The sequence below is a fragment of the Octopus bimaculoides genome, chromosome 1 (genome assembly GCF_046866305.1).
Source record: "Octopus bimaculoides isolate indiv1 chromosome 1, ASM4686630v1, whole genome shotgun sequence".
NCBI lineage: Eukaryota > Metazoa > Mollusca > Cephalopoda > Octopoda > Octopodidae > Octopus > Octopus bimaculoides.
Genome location: NC_142928.1, coordinates 10,786,207 through 10,805,819, shown reverse-complemented (window position 1 = coordinate 10,805,819; position 19,613 = coordinate 10,786,207). Strand labels below are relative to the sequence as shown.

General features: G+C 35.5%; 1 protein-coding gene across 1 annotated transcript in view; it reads left to right on the top strand.

The window, feature by feature from the left end:
- Positions 1–19,613, top strand: part of LOC106873358 (uridine-cytidine kinase 2) — a 62,858-nt gene that overhangs the window by 17,651 nt on the left and 25,594 nt on the right. Inside the window, exon 2 of the mRNA XM_014920687.3 lies at positions 16,278–16,431. Within this exon, the coding sequence (XP_014776173.1) occupies positions 16,278–16,431 (154 nt within the window). The remainder of the gene's footprint in view (positions 1–16,277; positions 16,432–19,613) is intronic.

The following is a 19,613-nucleotide window of genomic DNA, read 5'->3' as shown; positions in this document are numbered from 1 at the left end:
GTGATGTTTGCTGACAGGAATGTTATGTAATAATGTTACATAATATAATACTGTTATATTATATAACAATGTTATATATTATAAATGTTATATCTTACACATAATAAAATGCATTTTGTGACCTGTTATGGACGCTCCCAGAGGAAAGTTGAATCAGGAAATGGAAGGGGAGTGAGCCTCAGTGACACTGAATGTGGGAAACATGTAGTGAACACTGTAGTTATTGCTATTTTAATCCAAATGGAACTGTAAATTTCTATTGTAAATTATGTTTCTTACATCAATTTCACACACACACACACATAGATATAAATATTCGACGACTGGCACCCGTGCCAACGTCGTCTCCTTCATTGGACATAAAACTCCCCTTGCGAAGACTTATTGAGGCAAGCGAAAGCGAAATCGGGATGGCACCCGTGCCGAGCGTCACCTTTCTGGCACCTGTGCCCATGACATGTGTAAGGATTTTCGAGTGAGATCGTTGCCAGTGCCCCTGGACTGGCTCTTGTGTGAGTGGCACATAAAATACACCATTTTGAGCGTGGCCGTTGCCAGTACCGCCTGACTGGCCTTCGTGTGGGTGACACGTAAAAGCACCCACTACACTCTCGGAGTGGTTGGCGTTAGGAAGGGCATCCAGCTGTAGAAACTCTGCCAAATCAGATTGGAGCCTGGTGTAACCATCTGGTTTCACCAGTCCTCAGTCAAATCGTCCAACCCATGCCAGCATGGAAAGCGGACGTTAAACGAACGACGAAAATTGAATAATTAAACTATTTTGTTTCCAAATATCATTTACATGACTTTTGTATATCTATGTCTACATCTTAAAGTGCTCAGACTAATTCTATAGGGCATCAACAAATGATGCAGTCGTATGTGCATTGAGAGCTAGTAAGTGACATTCATGGGGCAATGTTCTGAGTGATATTACTTTGTTTTTACTTCACAAGTTTGTCTGATTATGTGTATGTTGTAGTCTATGGTTTCTGTCATGGACAGAAAGTTTGAACAAAGAGCCAAATTTTGCATCAAACCTGAGAAATGTAACGCTGTTAAATAATAATCTATATATCTAAAATCCTTTGTATCTCTGTCTGTTCCTAACGTATTCTCAAACAACTTAACCGAATCAAATAAAATTTTACTTGGCAATACTACGAGACACCAGGAGTGTCACCATGTAATGTTTTTGGGGTTAAAACAATGCAACTTTGGCACTGGTTTTGTATTATGTCTCCAAACTCAAAGAATAAAAGGGAAACCTTTCAGAGTAAGTTATAAATAGTTTCACTTTTAAGTTTCACTATGTATATATGTGTATATATATATATATATATATATATATATATATATATATATATACAAGAATAAGGGCAGGGAATCGTCAATTAATAATAGAATTAATAATTAACAATTTTGCCAAGTAGTTCAGTATGAAAAAACCTTTATCGGTAAAACCATTTATCATCATAAATATACAGGGATTAGCATTGAGTTGCTTCTCCAACATACTGAAAATTTAGAAATAGCAGTCAAAGAACTACTGATTCTAAACTACAAATTTTTCTCTAAACGGATGGCGATATTCCGTTTAGAGAAAAATTTGTAGTTTAGAATCAGTAGTTCGTTGACTGCTATTTCTAAATTTTCAGTATGTTGGAGAAGCAACTCAATGCTAATCCCTGTATATTATATATATATATATATATATATATATATATATATATATATATATATATATATATATATATATATATATATATATATATGTATATATATATGTATATCTTTGTATATATGTGTGTATATGTATATATATTTATATATATATATATATATATATGTGTGTATATATATATTTATGTATATATTTATCTATGTATATATATATATATATATGTATGTATATATCTATGTATATATACATATGTATATGTGTATATAGATTTATATTTATATATATTTATACGTATATGTATATATATATGTATAGATATATGTATATAATATATGTGTATATATGTATATATATATATATATATATATATATATATATATATATATATATATATGAGTCAGTAAATGGTGGGGGTTGTGTTAGCCACATGTGGAGAAGTAATAGGAAAATGAAAAATAATAATAAGGCAGAATGCTAAACTGAAAGCACATTTTAATATAGATGTGTAAAAAGGATTTCTAACCAGCTTTCATTGCATGGCAAATTTTCAAGAAGAGGGAGAATGAAAGTGTTTTTTACAAAACAATAAAAAATAATATATAATAAAATAAATATACCAATACATTATATTGTCTTTGAGCTTTTAAATTTCAATGGTAATCCATGTAGATAATTGCTAGAAAGATTAGGATGCATGGAATTGAGAGTTGTGTTTTGTTTAAAAAAAGGGGCTGAAAGTTTATGTGTCAAAACAGGAAGTGTGTGTAAGGGAAGACAATTCTGTGGGTTTTATACTCTATAGTTGGAGTTCTGGACTCTTTGTCAACAGGAAGTTTATGTCTGTTCTTAGAGAAATAAGAAGTAAATTTATATGTATTTCATTGGGTAGGCGGGAGAAGGGAATATGGTCACTGAGGGGTTTGTATGTTAAGAAGTGTTTGGAATTTCTCTATAAAAAGATTCTCCTTGTTGATTCTTTCTTGTGTGGAGATTCAGTCTTTACATTGATAGAAAGGGAATATAAGGAATTTAGGGTTTTTGTTTCTGGTGCAAGAGTCTATGTGGCCACTGAGTGGAATTTGGCGATGTTGGTTGTGGGAGATTTATTTGTTCTTTATGGATTGCTACTCTTCTAACCAAAGAGAGGCTCGTCTGTCCGATATAGTTGTGTTGGCAACCTGCGCATGTGAGGACATAAATGAGGTTCCCAGAGGAACAAGAGAAATTGGTCTTGATTTTAAACTTTGTTCCTTGTTTGAAGGTAAATTCAGAGCCTTCAAGTAGGTAGGGGCAGGTACCACAGTTAGGGCGTGCACATTTTTTAACTGATAGGGGTGGAAGTGGTGTATGTAGTTTGGCATTGGTTAAGAGTTTTTTCAAAGATTTCTGTTGCCTTTTGCATTTAAGGACTTTGTGTGTATTGATGATATTGTTCACGTATGTATATATACATACATATATATATATATATAAATGAAACATTCAACACTGAGATTTGAAGTTAGATGTCACTACTGTTCATATCATATATATATATATATATATATATATATATATATATGTGTGTGTGTGTGTGTGTGTGTGTGTGTGTGTGTGTGTGTGTGTGTGTGTGTGTGTGTGTGTGTGTGTGTGTGTGTATATTACAATTAAAAGGGTAAAGGATTATAAATTTATTAATTATTAATAAATTAATAATTAATAATTTTTACCAACCCCTTCGGTATGTAAACACCATTATCGGTGAAGAACTTATTTAAGAGTTCTTATACATTTATAAACATAATTAAGGGATCAGCAACAGTTGCTTCACCACATACCGAAGTTCAGAAATAGCAGCTAAAATGCTGAAAACTCCAACAGATAGCATTACTTGTAACTCACAAAGGCAAAACAAGAAGAAAAAAATAACGAAGCAAACTAGTCGTAGTTAATCATATACGCGTTTCTGGTTTAGAAGGAAAACTCTTCATTACCTCATCAGTATGATATTCCAGTTGCAAATTCGACGATGCTAGGAAATTGTGCATGCTTGACCGAGCGACATCATTCATCGGCACAATTTGAAAACATCTCCGAACCTATATAGGCCAGCCAGTTCATCATCCCTCCTCCAAAATTACCAAGTGCGTTACAAGCAATATTATACTGATGAGGTAACGAAGAGTTTTCCTTCTAAACCAGAAACGCGTATATGATTAACTACGATTAGTTTGCTTCGTTATTTTTTTCTTCTTGTTTTGCCTTTGTGAGTTACAAGTAATGCTATCTGTTGGAGTTTTCAGCACTTTAGCTGCTATTTCTGAACTTCGGTATGTGGTGAAGCAACTGTTGCTGATCCCTTAATTATGTTTATATATATATATTTATATATATATATATATATATATATGTATATGTATATATATATATATATATATATATATGTGTGTGTGTGTATATATATATATATATATATATATATATATATATATATATATATATATATATATATATATATATCTATATATATATTTTTACACACACACATATATATATATCCACCACTAGAAATAGGTACCAGGCTTACAAAAAATTAATCCTGGGGTCAATTTCTTCGACTAAAAGCTTTGCTCCAGCATTGCCACAGTTGCATGACTGAAACAAGTAAAACAATAAAAAACCATGCCACTTTAATCCCAAGCAATGCCGGGTATCTCTGCTAGCACAATACAACATTATATAATCCTGTTATATGATATAATAATGTTATTAAATAAAATGCTCTTATGAAATATAATATATGATATTAGTATATAATATAATAATGTTGTATAACATGCTTGCTTCCTGCTTATGACAGCCCATAAAAGGTGATGACAGTTTTATTCCGAGACATTCCTCCATCCCTCCTTGCTTATGAGAATGGACAGTGACAAAGAAGACCAATACAATATAGGAAGGTCATAATAGCACTGAAGGGAACCGAGAACAATAGCCACATAGGGCTGATGATGAGGTCATCTCCTTTCTTCATACAGTCTCCTGCATTTGAATTCAAAGTGCTTCACTCCAGCATCACACATGGGCCTCCATATCTTCTGATTAACAGCCAGGGGCTCCAACCCATCAGGAGGGATACTGTATAGAATGAGAAGCTGTTTGAGATGATCGTGTATAATACAATAATGTTACATAATGTAATAATATGAAATATAATAATGTCATATAATATAGTAAAGTAATATAATATAATGTCATATATTATAATAATCCTTTCTACTATAGGCACAAGGCCTGAAATATTGCGGGGAGGGGGCGAGTTAATATGATTGACCCCAGTGCACAGCTGGTACTTAATTTATTGATCCCAAAATGAAGAAGGGCAAAGTCGACTTTGGCTGAATTTGAACCCAGAACATAGCAAGTGTGAAATACTGCTAAGCATTTTGCCCAGCATGCTAACGAGTCTGCCATCTTTCTACCTTGTCATATATTATAATAATGTTGTATAATATTATATTGTTATATAATACAATAATGTTATATATTGTAATGTTATATAATATAACAATATTGCATGATATAATGTTGTATAATATAAAAATGCTATATAATACAATAATATTGTAAAATATAACAATGTTGCATAATATAATATTGGTATGTAAAATAATAATGTGATGCCATATAATATTATTATATAATATAACAGTATTGTAACATATAATAATGTTGTATAATATAATATTATATAGCGTAACAATGCTATATAATACAATAATGTTATATAAGAATATTGTATAATATAATAATGTTATATGATAATGTTATATACTATAATTATGTTATATAATACAATAACATTTTATAATAATGTTATATCACACAATAATGTTATATAATAGAGCAGTATTGTATAATATAATAATGTTCTATAATATGATATTGATATTTAGTACAACAATGTTGTAAGATATAATAATTTTGCATAATATGATAATGCTGTGTAATATAATTTTATATGGTGTCATACGATAATGTTATATTATGTTGTATCATAATGTTATATAACATAATAATGTTATACAATACACCGATGTTATATAATGTAATAATGTTATATAATGTAATAAGGTTATATAACATAACAATGTTGTATAATATGATAATGTTATATAATGTAACATTGTTATATAATATAATAATCCCATAGTATGACATTTTGGGTAAGTTTCTTTATTAAAGCGCCAAGACTACCAAAGCCATGTGAGTGGTTTTCGTAGATGGAAACTGAGAGAAGCACATAGTATACACACACACACACACACATATATTTTTGTTTAATTAAATTCCTCTTAAGGTGGTGCCCCAACATGGCTGCTGACTAATGACTGATGTGTAGAAATATACATATATATTCTCATGACTATAGGTGTATGTGTGTGTGTGTATCTATCTATCTATCTATCTATCTATCTATCTATATATATATATATATATATATATATATATATATATATATATATATATATATATATAATGCAAGAGAGTTAGGGGTTGAGGATTCAACCCACTAAGGGAGAGTATCTATCCAATATACTGCCATCCTCCATTTTCTAATTGATATATGTATATATATATATATATATATATATATATATATATATATATATATATATATATATATATATATATATATATACATATATATATATATATATATATATATATATATACATACATACATATATATATGTGTATATACACACACATACACGTATATATATATATATATATATATATATATATATATATATATATATATATAGATAGATAAATAGATAGATAGATAGATAGATAGATAGATAGATAGATAGATAGATAGATAGATAGATATATGTATGTATATATATATGTATATGTATATGAGTGTGTATCTTTGTTTCTTTCAGTATCTTCTAAGCATGGCATCGGGCAATAGCTGTGAGTGTTACAGTCATTCCAGAGGTGTTTTTTGTTTCTAATTTTGCAGGTATTCATGTCTAGATAGGGTATAACATTACCTTACTTGGAAACAGGTGATGTTTGCTGACAGGAATGTTATGTAATAATGTCATATAATATATTACTTTTATATAATATGATGTTATATAATATTATATATAGTATAACAGTGTTCTAATATATTATAATTTTACATAATATAACAATATTGTATAATTTTATATGATAATGTTATATGCTAATGTTATAATGTTATGTGGTATAATAATGCTATATAATATAACAATGTTACACAATATAAAAATGTTATATAATATAATGTAATAATGTTGCAAATATAATAATGTTATATAGTATATCAGTGTTATATAATATAATAATCTCATAGTATGACACTTTGGGTAAGTCTTTTATATTACAGCCCCAGGCCTACCAAAACCTTGTAGTGAATTTGGTAGATGGAAACTGAAAGAAGCACATAGTATATATATATATATATATATAATATATTTGTTTGATTAAATGCTCTGAAGGTGTTGTGCCAATATGGCTGCTGGCTAATGACTGGTGCATAGAAATATATACATATATATATATGTGTGTGTGTGTGTGTGTGTATATGTATATGTATATATATATATATATATATATATATATATATATATATATATATATATATATATATATATATATATATATAAATATATATATATATATATATATATATATATATATATATATATATATATATATATATTTATATACATGCATGCACACATACACGTATATTTATATATAGTTGAAATTTACAGAAAAACAAAGATGAAGACAGGTGTATGAACAACAAGCAAGTGTATTAGTTCGACGCTTGGGAAAAATGAAAAAGTCCATTACATTTCGAGCTTACGCTCTTCAACAGAAAGGAATAAGAGAAAATAAGCAGGGATAGAATAAAAAAGACTTGTAGAGTTCAGCGGCCCAACGTGGCAAATGATTGGAAAAAAAAACGAGATTGGAAGAAATGGAGTTAATAAAAAAATGTGGTTGAATTAAAGGGAGATAATAATAGTGCTAGTGATCCCAACAAAAGAAGGTGTGCATGTATGCATGTGTATATGAGAATGGTGTGTGTGAGTGTATATGTGTGAATAGGGACGAGTGACTCTGACGTTTGTGAGTGTGTGCATGTGTAATGTGTATGCATGTGTGTTGTGTGTAGCAGTTGATGTGTGCTTTTCCTTACTTGGAAACAGGTGATGGTGCCAGGAATGTTATATAATAAGGTTATATAATACAAATACTCTTATATAATGCAGTGTTATATAATATTATATAACAATGCTATATAAGGTAAACGTTATTATCTTACATATAATAAAATGCATTTTGTGACCTATCATTCACACTCCTAAAGGAAAGTTGAATCAGGAAATGGAAGGTGGGTGACAGTCAGCGACCCTGAATGCGGGAGATGCATTGTGAACTCTGAAATTTCTAGTATTTTAATCAAACTGAAACTGCAAATGTCTGTTGTAAATGATATTTCTTACATCAATTTCACACACACACACACACACACATGAATATATGAAATTGAATTATTAAATTATTTTGTTTTCAAATGCCATTCACATAGCATTTATATATCTATGTCTTATATATCATAAGGTGCCTTGACTCGTTCAGTAGCGCACCAACAGATGGCAGCACACATTTCTGTGTATAGTGAGAGTTAGTCGTGACCTTCATGCAGCAGTGTACTGAGTGATATTGCTTTGTTTTTACTTCACAAGTTGTGGAATTTGTGTTTTTTGTGATCATGTGTATGCTGTAGTCTGTGATTTCTGTCATGGGCAGAAAGTTGGAACAAAGAGCCAACGTGAAAGTTTGTGTTAAACTTGAGAAATATAATGCTGTTATATAATAGAATATAATATTATAAAACATAATGCTGTTATATAATATACTGTTATATAATATAATGCTGTTATATAATGATATTGTTATCTATAATACATTAAAAATGAAGTTCAATCTTGCTGGCTTGCTTGCAATGTTACCCAGCTAAACTGGCTCATAATGGGGAAATATGAATTAACGTTCACTATACTCGTTGTTGACCCTTACCTTACTGGCAGCACCCCTGTACAGCTCTTATTAACCACTCGTCTATCCCTAGTTTCTGCATCACCTACCAGATAAGGGATTGGGGGACCCTGTCAAAGGCTTTCTCCAAGTCAACAAAAGCCAAGTATAGGGGTTTATCTTTGCCTAGGTATTTCTCCTGTAGTTGCCTTACCAGGAGTATAGCATTAGAGATGCTTCTACCTGGCACAAAACCGCACTACATCTCATCTAAGCAGACTCTCTCTCCCTAACTAGTTGGGCTATGACCCTCTCCGTGACCTTCATCATTTGATCCAGCAGTTTGATAGTTATTTCTATCTAAAGCATCACCTTTGCTTTTGTAGCTGTTGATTATGGTGCTGCTATGCCAGTCATTGGGTATGACTCCTTCCTGAACTACCTGGTTTACAATACGGGTGACTAGGCCATAACACACACCACCAGATATTTTAAGCATCTCAGCAGTGATTCCTGATGGGCCGGGGGCTTTTCCTGACTTCATATCCTTAATTGCTTTATCTACCAGGGTGCTATCGATTCAGGTAGCTGGTCCCTCAACTGGGTCAACATTTGGCAGGCTCTCCTCCTCCCATTCATTTTCCATATTAAGCAGCCTTTCATAATGGCATCTCCAAGCCTCTTTCTTTGCAGAATCATTAAAAGCAAGTGCACCATCATCCATGCTGATGCATTTCTCCCCTGTAACATCATAATTTTCTCTCACACACTGTCTTGCAATCCAAAATACTTCAGTTCTTTGGTCCTCATGTCGCTGAACATTGGAAAACTTCTTTTCTGCTCCTCCCAGCCTCCCTTCTGGCTGTCTGGTACAGCTCCCTGTTATCCACCACTTTTCCAGGTTTTCCAGGCCTTTTTCTTTACTCTAATGGCCTTGTCTACTGTACTGTTCCACCATATTACCCTAGGTCTGGAAGGGACTTTGCACTAGCTGCAGATTTGGTCTTTGGTGCTCAGTAAGCTGTCACGTAGGATTTTCCAGTTACCCTCTATATCACAAGTCTGTAGCTTCTTCTTCTCTTCAGATTTTTCAATGAGCATGCCCTTAAATCTCTAACCATGTGAAGGGGTCTTTAGCTTCCAAATCCTTTTCTGGATTGGTCTGCTTCTTGGCATCCTTCTGGCCTTGAGTCTGAAGTCACTGCTGGTGGGGGGGTACATTCTTCCCCAAGGAGGGTCTTTGTATTTAAGAGCAACCATGCATCCCACTGTCTGGTGAGGATGAAATCAATCTGGTTAGCAGAGTCGCCTGATTGATAGGTTATCAGGTGACTGTCTGGCATCCTGAAGCTGGTGTTGCAGATTAATAGGTTGCTTGCATCACAGAGCTCCAGTTGCCTAGTTCCCTCTTCATTTTGGGAACCAATTCCATGGCCCCCATGAACACCATGGAAGATACCAGATTGCTGTCCGACATGCCCATTAAAATCTCCAGCCGCAAAGATGAGGTCATTATGTTTGAATGTATACATGTGTGTGAGAGAGAGAGTGCATGTGTGTGTGTGTGTGTGTGCATGTGTCGTAGATTTGGCTGTGTTAAGCTGCACAACCACACAGTTCTCGGTTCAATCCTACCCTGTGACACTGTGGGTAAGTGTCTTCTACTATAGCCCTGGGCCTACCAAAACCTTGTGAGTGGATTTGGTAGATTTCCATCTACCTGAGAGAAACTCATTGTATACATATATACACACACACATTTATATATATATAAGTATATATATATATATATATATATATATATATATACACATACACACACACACGTGTGTGTGCGTGTGTATGTGTGTAAGTCTTTGTGCTAATGTTTCTCCCCCACCACTTCTTGACATCTGGTGGTGGTTTGTTTACATCCCTGTAATATATACATATGTATATATATGTATGTGTGTATGTATCTGTGTGTGTTTCTTTCAGTCTCTCTTTACCTCAGGAGACATCAGGCAATAGCTGTAAGCAAGTGTCACTGTCATGCAAGAGGCGTTCTTTTAGTTCTAATCTTCCATGTATTCTTGTCTAGGCATGGTGAATCATTACTTGGAAACAGGTGAGGGTTGGTGACAGGAAGAGCATCTGGCTGGACTAGATCTGTCTGATCCTTGTGAGCATGGAAAATTGGAAGTCTGATATATATATATATATATATATATATATATATATATATATATATATATATGTATGTATATATGTATACTTTTATTTGTTTCAGTCCTTTGAGTGTCGCCATGCTGGAGCACCACCTTTAGTTGAGCAAATCAACCCCAGAACTTATTCTTTGTAAGCTTAGTACTTATTCTATTCTTCTCTTTTGCCGAACTGCTAGGTTATGGTGTTGTAAACACACCAGCATTGTCAAGCAATGTTGGGGGGACAAGCACAGACTCACAAGCATATACACACATATGCATATACATATTTATATGACAGGCTTCTTTCAGTTTCTGTCTACCAAATCCACTCACAAGGCTTTGGTCGGCCCAAGGTTATAGTAGAAGACACTTGCTCAAGGTATCACGCAGTGGGACTGAACCTGGAACCATGTGGTTGGGAAACAAGCTCCTTATCATACAGCCACCCCTGTGCCTATAAAAGTGTGAGACACTTATAGCACCTAGGTTTTCCAAGCGGTCACGCATCTAAGTAATCACTAGGCTTGACATTGCTTAACTTCGGTGATCAAATAAGAACTGGTGCTTTCAATGTGATATGGTCATAAACCATATATATGTATGTATATATTACATAGTTGATGATATTTTGAACAATGTATCTGATTGTTCAAATGCTTCAATTCTATGTATGTACATACATTTACTCAATTGTTGACATTTATGAAAGCTTTCTCGCATTGTGTTCATGCAATATTTCCTATCATTAATAAAACTTGCGGCATGTTTGATGACACAGACGTGCTAGGAATATAAGAATGACACATAATACAATGTTATGCAACGTTATATAATATAATGTTATATAACGTTATATAATATAATAATGTTATATAATATGAAAAATGTTATGTAGTATGTAACGATGTTCTATAATGTCATCATCATCATCATTTAACGTCCTCTTTCCATGCTAGCATGGGTTGGACGATTTGACTGGGGACTGGCAAACCAGATGGCTACACCAGACTCCAATCTGATCTGGCAGAATTTCTACAGCTGGATGCCCTTCCTAACGCCAACCACTCCGAGAGTGTAGTGGGTGCTTTTTACATGCCACCAGCACAAAGGCCAATCCAGCAGTACTGGCAATGGCCACGCTCAAATGGTGGTTTTTTTTTTTTTACATGCAACCTGCACAGGTGTCAGTCCAATGTTTTGTTCACATGCCCCGGCACAAGTGCCAGTAAGACGAAGCTGGAAACGATCAAGCTCAAATAGTGCCTTTTACGTGCCACCGGCACGGAAGTGAGACCGCTGCTCTGGCAGTGATCCCGCTCAGATGGTGCTGTTAGCGCTCCACTGGCATGGGTGCCAGTCAGCGAATTTGGTTCAGTTTCAATCTCACTTGCTCCAATAGGTCTTCACAAGCTGAGTTGTGTCCAATGAAGGAAGGTTGGCATGGGTGCCAGTCAACGAATTTCATCATGTTATATAATATAATAATGTTTTATAATATAATGTTATATATCATAATAATGTTATATAACAATAATATTCTATAATATTATAGTGTTATAATGTATAACAATGCTGTATAATATAATAATGATGCATAATATAATAATGTTGCATAATACGATATAATAATGTTATACAAAATGTTGTACAACATTATATGATGTACTTCAATACAATAATGTTATACAATATAAGATTCAATAATGTTATCATTTTATATGATGATAATGTTATATAATGTAACAAAGTTGTATGAACCAAATATTGTTATTTGATAAAATGTAATAATGTTATTTAATATAATGATACTGTATAATATAATAATGCTATATAACATAATGATATAATGTTATAGAATATAAGAATGTTGTATGGTATAACAATGTGCTATAATATAATATCATCATTACCCCTCATCTTTGTTTGTCTGTGTGTTTGCAAAATTACTGGGAAACGGGTGAATGGATTTTTACCAAATTTAGCAGAAGTACTGATTGGGTGAGTGGCTTGCCGTGATGAAAATTTGGTTTGATATTCTTCAAACATACATAAATACATACATAGATATGCGACTCTGTGTGTGTGTGTGTGTGTGTGTGTGTGTGTGTGCATGTGTGTGTGCATATGTGTGAGTACTGTGATGGATTCGATGGTTTCGTTTATTTATGAGTTGATTTCTTAATTTCATTGGGGCATAAATACTTATAATGGTGACACTTAAAAAAAAAAAAAATTCGGACTTACAAATTTCTCAATAAGCAAGTGGTCATATTATTTATATCCTATCACGAACTGCAGTACATTTGATTCACCTGCCATCATTGAAAGGCATTAAAAAAACTCTTAAATCCTATGCAATATTTTTTATAAGTATTTCATTTTGCTCACTTTCTTTTTCACATGTAAAAGCACCCATTACACTCTTAGAGTGGTTGGCGTTAGGAAGGGCATCCAGCCATAGAAAACCATGTCAGATCAGACTGGAGTCTGGTGCAGCCTTCTAGCATGCCAGCCCAGTCAAATTGTCCAGCCCATACCAGCATGGACAATAGATGTTAAAGGATGATGATGGTGATGATAATTATTTGAATAATCATTTAGTTAGTCATATGCAAGTTTTAATCATATGCAAATTGTATGTTGATCTTTCCTAAACAACTTTTGATTTTCTTTGTCGACTTGTATTTAAGCATTTCATTGTAAAACTATTGAAATAGAAAGTTTAAAAAAATTTTTTGAACATACATGATTCCTCAGTGGAAAATTGGAGAAAAATCTTCATTTTATGTTATTTTTTCTTAATTTTAATTCCAAACCCTCTAAAATAACATTCAAATTTCTTTGCCAACTCATATTTTAACGTTTTTGTGAAAATAATTTGCAAGACAATTATCTGCATGCAGGATATGTATCGCCCCTCCAATGGTTAAAAAATTTTTTTTATATAATAATGCTGTATTGATATAACAATGTGCCACCTGACTGGCTCCCATGCTGGTGGCACGTAAAAAGCACCATTCAAGCGTGGCCAATGCCAGTACTACCTAACTGGCCATCATGCTAGTGGCTTGTAAAAAGCATCTTGGAGTGGTTGGCATTAGGAAGGGCATCCAGCTGTAGAAACATTGCTAGATTGGATTGGAGCCTGGTACAGCCTCCTGGCTCGCCAGCCCTCAGTCAAACCAGCCAACCCATGTCAGCATGGAAAGCAGACATTAAACAGTGATGATGATGAGGAATGTTACATTCTATAATGTTGTATGATACAATATATTAAAGTTATGTAATACACTGCTCAGTATGTAGAAAAGGAGTAGGTAGTAACTCTATAAGATGTACCCGGTGCAAGCTATGGACACATAAGAGGTGCAGCAACATCAAAGGCAGGTTAACTAGCAAGTTAGTTTTTGTTTGTGGCAGATGTTCAGGTGCAATAAAGACTGTAAACAAACAGGAAACAACTTCTATCTCATTCCAGGGTGAAAAACTAGAGGTAGTCGATAGCTTCCGCTATCTGGGCGACCAAGTTAGTAGTGGGGGTGGGTGCGCTGAAAGTGTAGCTGCTAGAATAAGAATAGCCTGGGCAAAGTTTAGAGAGCTCTTACCCATGCTGGCGACAAAGGGACTCTCACTCAGAGTAAAAGGCAGACTGTATGACGCATGCGTACGAACAGCCATGCTACATGGCAGTGAAACATGGGCTGTAACTGCTGAGGACATACGTAAGCTCGCAAGGAATGAAGCCAGTATGCTCCGTTGGATGTGTAATGTCAATGTGAATACCCGTCAGAGTGTAAGTATCTTGAGAGAAAAGCTGAACATTAGAAGCATCAGTTGTGGTGTGCAAGAGAGACGATTGCGCTGGTATGGACATGTGGTGAGAATGGATGAGGATAGCTGCGTGAAAAAGTGCCACACCCTAACAGTTGAGGGAACCCGTGGAAGAGGTAGGCCCAGGAAAACCTGGGCTGAGGTGGTGAGGCAAGACCTTCGTACATTGGGCCTCACCGAGGCGATGACTACTGACCGAGACCTTTGGAAATGTGCTGTGCGTGAGAAGACCCGGCAAGCCAAGTAAGATCGTTGCCAGTGCCCCTGGACTGGTTCTTGTGCGGGTGGCACATGAGATGGACCATTTTGAGCATGGCCGTTGCCAGTACCGCCTGACTGACTCCTGTAGGATTTTCGAGCGAGATCGTTGCCAGTGCCCCTGGACTGGCTTGTGCGGGTGGCACATAAAAGACACCATTTCGAGCGTGGCCGTTTTCGTGCGGGTGACACGTAAAAGCACCCACTACACTCTCTGAGTGGTTGGCGTTAGGAAGGGCATCCAGCTGTAGAAACTCTGCCAAATTAGATTGGAGCCTGGTGTTGCCATCCCGTTTCACCAGTCCTCAGTCAAATCGTCCAACCCATGCTAGCATGGAAAGCGGACGTTAAACGATGATGATGATGATGATGATGATGATGATGATGTTGTATAAGAATGTTATATAATATAATAATGTTATATAGTATAATATAATATAGTTCAATTATGATATAGTAATCCTTTCTACTATTGGCACAAGGCCTAAAATTTTGGTTAGGGGAGCCTAGTTGATTACATTGACCACAGTGTTTAACTGGTACTTATTTTATTTACTTCAAAAGGATGGAAGCAAAATCGGCCTTGGTGGAGTTCTTTTCTTTCTTGCCTTTAACCCTCCAACGCGGAGTATAGGCCACTTATAATTGAATTCCACATTGCATAATTTCTCACTTCTGTACTTATACTCTGCCATGAATGTCCCCCTTTCTCTAGTTCCTTTTGTGTTGATCTACGCCACGAGTTCTTAGGCCTACCCCTCTTTCTATATCCATCCGGATTCCACTGTAAAGCACTTTTCGCTGCATTTGGTGTGTCCTTTCTAATTGTGCTACCAATCCACTTCCACTTTTTCTTAAATATTTGCTCTCTAATCGAAACTTGATTCGTTCTTTGCCATAGCTCCATATTGCTTACGTGTTCGGGCCATCTGATTTTAAGTATACTACGCGCTTATTCGGTGGAGTACAATAATATAATATAATATGTTATATAATGAAGCCGCTAACTTTATTATGAGAAATTTGTAATTGTGCAACTCTGTGAATAATAAGTTTTTTGATATAAATTCTATTGGGTGAATCTTAAAAGTGACGGATATCCTAGCTATGCTGTCTCTGAAATACTTAATAATTAAATAACATTGGGTCAGTTTCTGCACGCCATAATATTATTTATCTTCCAAATATTATTTACGCTCCAAACTTATCTGATGTGTCTCTGACATGTTTCATTTCTCTTCTTGTAGTCTTCAGTCTGTGCTAAAATTATTGACCAACTGAAATACCTTGACAGCAATGGACGACAGGTTGTGATTATCAGTCAAGATGCCTTCTATCGAGATCTTAATGAAGATGAGAAAAAGAAAGCAATTAAAGGAGAATTTAATTTTGACCATCCAGGTGAGTGACTTTGTATTACAAACTAGTAAGAGGAGGAATAAGAAAAGGCAGTGGCGGAGGTGGTGTGGTGGTGGGGGCAGTAAATCTTTTGTGTGGTGTGACTGAAGCAGTTGTGTTTCAGCTTGGACGTCTTTGGTTCATTCTCTGTTGAAAATGGTTGGTTGTTGTTTTAGACCCAGGTCAGCCTTGATTGGACAGGTTTATGGTCAAGAAAAGAAATGGAGTGAAGGTACTTGGCTTAATAGTTAAGCTGTTAGACTCATGATCGTAAGGTCGTGGGTTCAATTCCTGGACAGGGTTGCATGACAAATTGTAAGCATGGGCAAGATATTTAATTTCAAGTAGCTCCAATTGAGTTGAATCAGCTGAAAATGAATGAGTTCATGAACTTTGGTTCTTTTCTCTAAATTATATATTTATATATTATGTACTGTGAAACTTAATTTAATTTAATTTTTGATAAATTGAATTTAATTGAGTTTTTACCTGTAAATTTGGATTTTTATCCCTAATATTATTATCATTATATATATATATATATATATATATATATATATCGGGTGGCACATAAGATGTACCATCCTGAGCGTGACCGTTGCCAGTACCGCCTGACTGGCCTTGTAGGGTTTTCGAGCGAGATCGTTGCCAGTGCCCCTGGACTGGCTCTTGTGCGGGTGGCACATAAAAGACACCATTTCGAGAGTGGCCGTTTTCGTGCGGGTGACACGTAAAAGCACCCACTACACTCTTTGAGTGGTTGGCGTTAGGAAGGGCAACCAGCTGTAGAAACTCTGCCAAATTAGATTGGAGCCTGGTGTAGCCATCTGGTTGCACCAGTCCTCAGTCAAATCGTCCAACCCATGCTAGCATGGAAAGCGGACGTTAAACGATGATGATGATGATGATGATGATGATGATATATATATATATGGTATTTTTTTTATATAACCTGAAAGCTTATAGCAATCACCATGCAATGACTAAAGAAAATAGTCTAATAACAGGGCATATAAATCCTTAAAAGAAAAAAGAAGGCTTTCCTAAACCTTCTTTTTTCTGTCAACGGCTTATATGCCCCGTTATTAGACTATTTTCTTTAGTCATTGCATGGTGATCGCCATAAACTTTAAGGTTATATAAAAAAAAATACCATTATTATTATTTTCAGGATTGTAAAATACGGCACCGTATAACAAAACCATTCACACTGAAAGCATATATATCATCATCATCATCATCATCATCATCATCATCATCATCGTTTAACGTCCGCCTTCCATGCTAGCATGGGTTGGACGATTTGACTGAGGACTGGTGAAGCCAGATGGCAACACCAGGCTCCAATCTAATTTGGCAGAGTTTCTACAGCTGGATGCCCTTCCTAACGCCAACCACTCAGAGAGTGTAGTCGGTGCTTTTACGTGTCACCCGCATGAAAATGGCCACGCTCGAAATGGTGTATTTTATGTGCCACCCGCACAAGAGCCAGTCCAGGGGCACTGGCAACAATCTCGCTCGAAAACCCTACAAAGGCCAGTCAGGCGGTATATATATATATATATATATATATATATATATATATATATATATATGTCTGTACGTATTGTCGTCGTCGTTTAACGTCCGCTTTCCATGCTAGCATGGGTTGGACGATTTGACTGAGGACTGGATACATATATATGAGTGTGTATGTATATCTCTATATCTATGTGTGTGTCTTTGTTTCTGTGTTTGTCCCCTGCATCACTGCTTGATAACTGGTGTTGGTATGTTTACATCCCCATAACTTAGTGGTTTGGTAAAAGTCCCCAGTAGAGTAAGTGCCTGGCTTGAAATAATAAAAAAGCTCTGGGGTTGATTTGTTTTTCTTTTATTCTTTTACTTGTTTCAGTCATTTGACTGCAGCTTTAGTCGAGCAAATCCACCTCAGGACTTATTTTTTGTAAGCCTAGTACTTATTCTATCAGTCACTTTTGCTGAACTGCTAAGTTACAGGGATGTAAACACACCACCATCGGTTGCCCAAGCGATGTTGGGGAGACAAACACAGACACACAAACACACACACACACACACGATGGGCTTCTTTCAGTTTCCATCTACCAAATCTACTCACAGAGCTTTGGACAGAACCCGGAACCATGTGGTTGGTAAGCAAGCTACTTACCACACAGCCACTCCTGCACCGGTGTTTGACTAAAAAACTCTTTAAGGTGATGCTCCTGCATGGCGGCAGCTAAAAGATTGAAACGAATATATGTATATATATATATATATATATATATATATATATATATATATAGGTTCAAAAAAACACAAAAAACAATAACAAAAAACAACAAAGTGAGGACGTGATACGGATAGTGTTATTGGACGCTCGGGAAAGGAAGGAGAGAGAGTACGACGTTTCGGGCGGAGCCCTTCGTCGGAAAGACAGAAAGTTCGGAGAATGGAAAAACGGAGGAAGAGGAAAATGGCACCGATGCCCACGAGGTTACATTGTGAAAGGACCGGAAGAGGAGGTGGTGGGGGAAAAGTTCTTTCTAAGACAGGAGAGTGAAAAAGGGAGGTGAATATCTGTGCGTGCGCGAGAGTCTGCGAGTGTGTGTGTGATGACAGAACGTGTGTGTGCGTATGTATGTGTGTGTGTGTGTGTGTGTGTGTGTGCATGGTTTGGTGGTTTATCTGTTAGTGTGTATGTGTGTTTGTGTGTGTGTGTGTGACGTAGTGGAAGGAATTAGTAGCAGGAATAGTTAGTGGGTGCTTATGGACAATGGTTAGTGGAGGGTCAGCAGGCAGTTTTTGAGTATGTGTGTGTTCGTGTGTGTGTGTTTGTGTGGGGTTGTAGGTGTTGGGTACGTGTGCGTGTGTATGTGTATGTGGGTGTGTGTGTGTGTATGTGTGTGGATGTGCGTGTGTGTGGGATTGTGATGTGTATGGGGTTGTGATTGTTAGGTACGGGTGCGTGTGTGTGTATGCGCGTGTGTGTTTATGTGTGTCTGTATGTGTGTGTCCGTGTGTGTGTGTGTGCGCGTGTGTGTATATTTTTTGTGCGTGCGTGTGTGTTGTGTATGTGAGTGAGTATTGTGCATGTGAGAGGTGTGTGTGCGTGTATGCATGTGTGTATGTGTATGTGTATGTGTGTGTTTGTGTATGTGAGAGGTGTGTGTGCGTGTGTGTAT